A 3165-nucleotide genomic window follows, 5' to 3' on the forward strand; every position below is an offset into this window, starting at 1 on the left:
ACGAACTCATACTTCCACTCAAAGTCTTCCACATCAACAATGCAAGTACGAGCGAAGTGAAAAATACAACACGGGGGAAAAAAATGCTGGATGCAAACACTAAACCATTCTCTGCTTAAGTGGAAGAAATCTTAAGTGAAAAGAGTTTTCGAGACACCGATGCCTTGGGATAATTTTATGGGTCATTATAGTGGTATATGGGGGAGTTTGTTCCCCTGTTTAAACATTCTTCAATAGAGTATTGATTTATTTCATCTCCTGCAAAGGTCTGGGTAATCTTTATATAAGAAATGTTTATTAAGGATGACAACATATATTTCAGGGTTTTACATTAAAAAAATATCATATATATATATATATATATATATATATATATATATATATATATATATATATATATATATATATATATATATATATATATATATATATATATATATGTATGTATATACACATATATACGTATATATATATATGGATATGGATATTTATATATATATATATATATATATATATATATATATATATATATATATATATATATACATTTAAGGAAAATATTACAGTATACAATACATGCAGAACACCTATAATCTGCTCTACGATTTAACTGCAGTATGCCTCCAACAGATTCCAGTTACGACGTACACAAGAATCAAGATCCACAGTGTCATTATATCCTCAAAAAAACAACAACAACAACACAAGGGCTGAACACCTAAACTAGAAACCTCCCCCCCTCCCCCCTCACCCCAACACCTAAAATCTCCTAGGCAAGTGACTTCATATCCCAGCTGCCTGACGTTTCTGAAAGGCATCCTATAAAATGATGTCAAATGACCTCTCCCTTGGAACATCAAACATCAGCTGACCTCCCACCCTTGCAAATGTTGTCCCACGGAAAGAGAACACCTCATTCCCATCAAACTAACCTCAATAAATAAGTGCAAAAAGCTATAAAAAAGCACATCCCAGCAACAAATGTTATTAATGAACACACACACAAGCCTCGACCCCGACCCCATGACACCACCACCTACACAATCCATGACGTCAAAAATACAAAAAAGTACACAAAACATACAAAATAACCCTGAATACCTAGCCTCATGAAATCCTTCCGTCACATCGCATTCCCCTCACTCCCCCCCACCCCCCCCCCACCCCGAAAAAAAACACAAAAAAAACAGAGCATAATGACCCTGAATACCCAACCTCATGAAATCCTTCCGTCTCACCCCCACCCCCACCAAAAAAAAAAAAAAAAAAAAAAAAAAAAAAAAAAAAAAAAAAAAAAAAAAGCCAACACGCCCCGCATCCCGAAACGCCTTTACTCCGAAGAAAGGGTTATGCCACATGAATATGTCATTGCAAAGGGTAGAATGAAGCTTACATGGATGACGTACAGCTGCCCTCTAACGGTTGTAGGGAGCAGAAGCTGTAACATACAGACAAAATCTGTTATCATCTGCAGCTTAGCATCTTTTTTGGTCTTCTGCAATTTCCCAGTTTTTTTTTTTTTTTTTTTTTTTTTTTTTCCTTTAGCATTCAACCCAAGACAGAATTTCCCTGTATGCTTTTGGTGTATGCTAGTGGTGTGTCCTAAATGCAGATGATGAATAAAGTCTTGAGTTAATTTACTATGTCTAGTTGCAAAATTGGTCTTCTGTTATATTGCTTCATGGAAAAAGTGAGTGAGTTTGTGCTTTCACAAATGCTAACAAAATGCGTCAGTTGTCCCATCAAAATAATGAAGGGGTTTGAACTAATTGCCAATAAAAAAGGTGTGGTTTCAATATTTGTGGTTAGTAAAAAAAAATCTGCAGTAATCAAAATCATCAGGACAGAATTTCAAATGTGGATATAAAACACGCACACACACACACACACGCATACACACACACGGGTCTGCACACACATGCACACACACAAGAATTCGCACACGCACGCACAGGGAAACACAACACACACACACATGCAGGTCCGCACACACACATACACACGTACACACACACACACACACACACACACACACACACACACACACACACACACACACACACACACACACACGCACACACACACATGCAGGTCCGCACACACACACACACACACACACACACGCGCGCGCACACACACACACACACACACATATGCACACACACACACACACACACACACACACACACACACACACACACACACACACACACACACAAACAAACACAAACCAAAAAAAAAAAAAATCCTCTGTACCTACATCCACACACACTCAAACATCTCCGTATATAAGCGTACCTGTAACTCATTAAACCCAAAAAGTCCCCATTGTAAAAAAAAAAAAAAAAAGGAAAACGGTAAAAAAACGGAACTCCCAAAAGGGCAGAGGAGTCCTGTCTCACCTGGGCGACGCCGGTCCACCATTGGTGTTGGAGTAACTGGAGGGGGAGGGGGACAGGAGGGGGGCAGTGTCTGGAGTCACGTTCAGCGGTGACTGCCGATCGAGTGACCCTGACATGCCAATATCCAAGCCTGAAATGAAATGAGGAAAATGAGGCATTAGTTCTATCATTCTAAAAATTCCTTATTGATGTAAGTTTAGGATATTCCAGCGTTTCCTTAATAAATTAGGTTTAGGACATTTACACATCAATGCATAAATATATTAGTAGCAAGTATTCCTCTCTTATAAATATTGTAGAACCGAGCCAAGTAATTTCCAATTTCAAACCGTATCTTCATATTTATGACATTACGAGGTAAATAAATCGACGAAGATAAAAAAAAAAAAGACACTAATAGGCTCTCTCTCTCTCTCTCTCTCTCTCTCTCTCTCTCTCTCTCTCTCTCTGTCTCTGTCTCTGTCTCTGTCTCTGTCTCTGTCTCTGTCTCTGTCTCTGTCTCTGTCTCTCTCTCTCTCTCTCTCTCTCCCTCTCTTTCTCTCTCCCTCTCTTTCTCTCTCTCTCTCTTCTCACTCTCTCTCTTCTCTCTCTTCTCACTCTCTCTCTTCTCTCTCTCTCTCTCTCTCTCTCTCTCTCTCTCTCTCTCTCTCTCTCTCTCTCTCTCTCTCTCTCTCTCTCTCTCTCTCTCTCTCTCTCCTTCTCAACTCTCATTCCTCCTTTTTTTCCCTTTCTCTCCCTCTCTTTTCACCCCTCCCCCCTCCCC

The 3165-nt window shown here is 39.3% G+C and overlaps 1 protein-coding gene across 1 annotated transcript in view; it reads right to left on the reverse strand.

The window, feature by feature from the left end:
• Positions 1–2532, reverse strand: part of LOC122251957 (retinoid X receptor ultraspiracle) — a gene marked incomplete at its 5' end in the record, with an annotated part of 10788 nt that extends 8256 nt beyond the window's left edge. The window contains 1 exon segment of the mRNA XM_086534998.1: positions 2403–2532. Coding sequence (XP_086391124.1) covers positions 2403–2532 — 130 coding nt within the window.
• Positions 2533–3165: the final 633 nt, after the last annotated feature.

Source organism: Penaeus japonicus, unplaced genomic scaffold (assembly GCF_977035675.1).
Source record: "Penaeus japonicus unplaced genomic scaffold, GWHDUDI00000001_assembly GWHDUDI00000042, whole genome shotgun sequence".
In the NCBI taxonomy this organism is placed as follows: domain Eukaryota; kingdom Metazoa; phylum Arthropoda; class Malacostraca; order Decapoda; family Penaeidae; genus Penaeus; species Penaeus japonicus.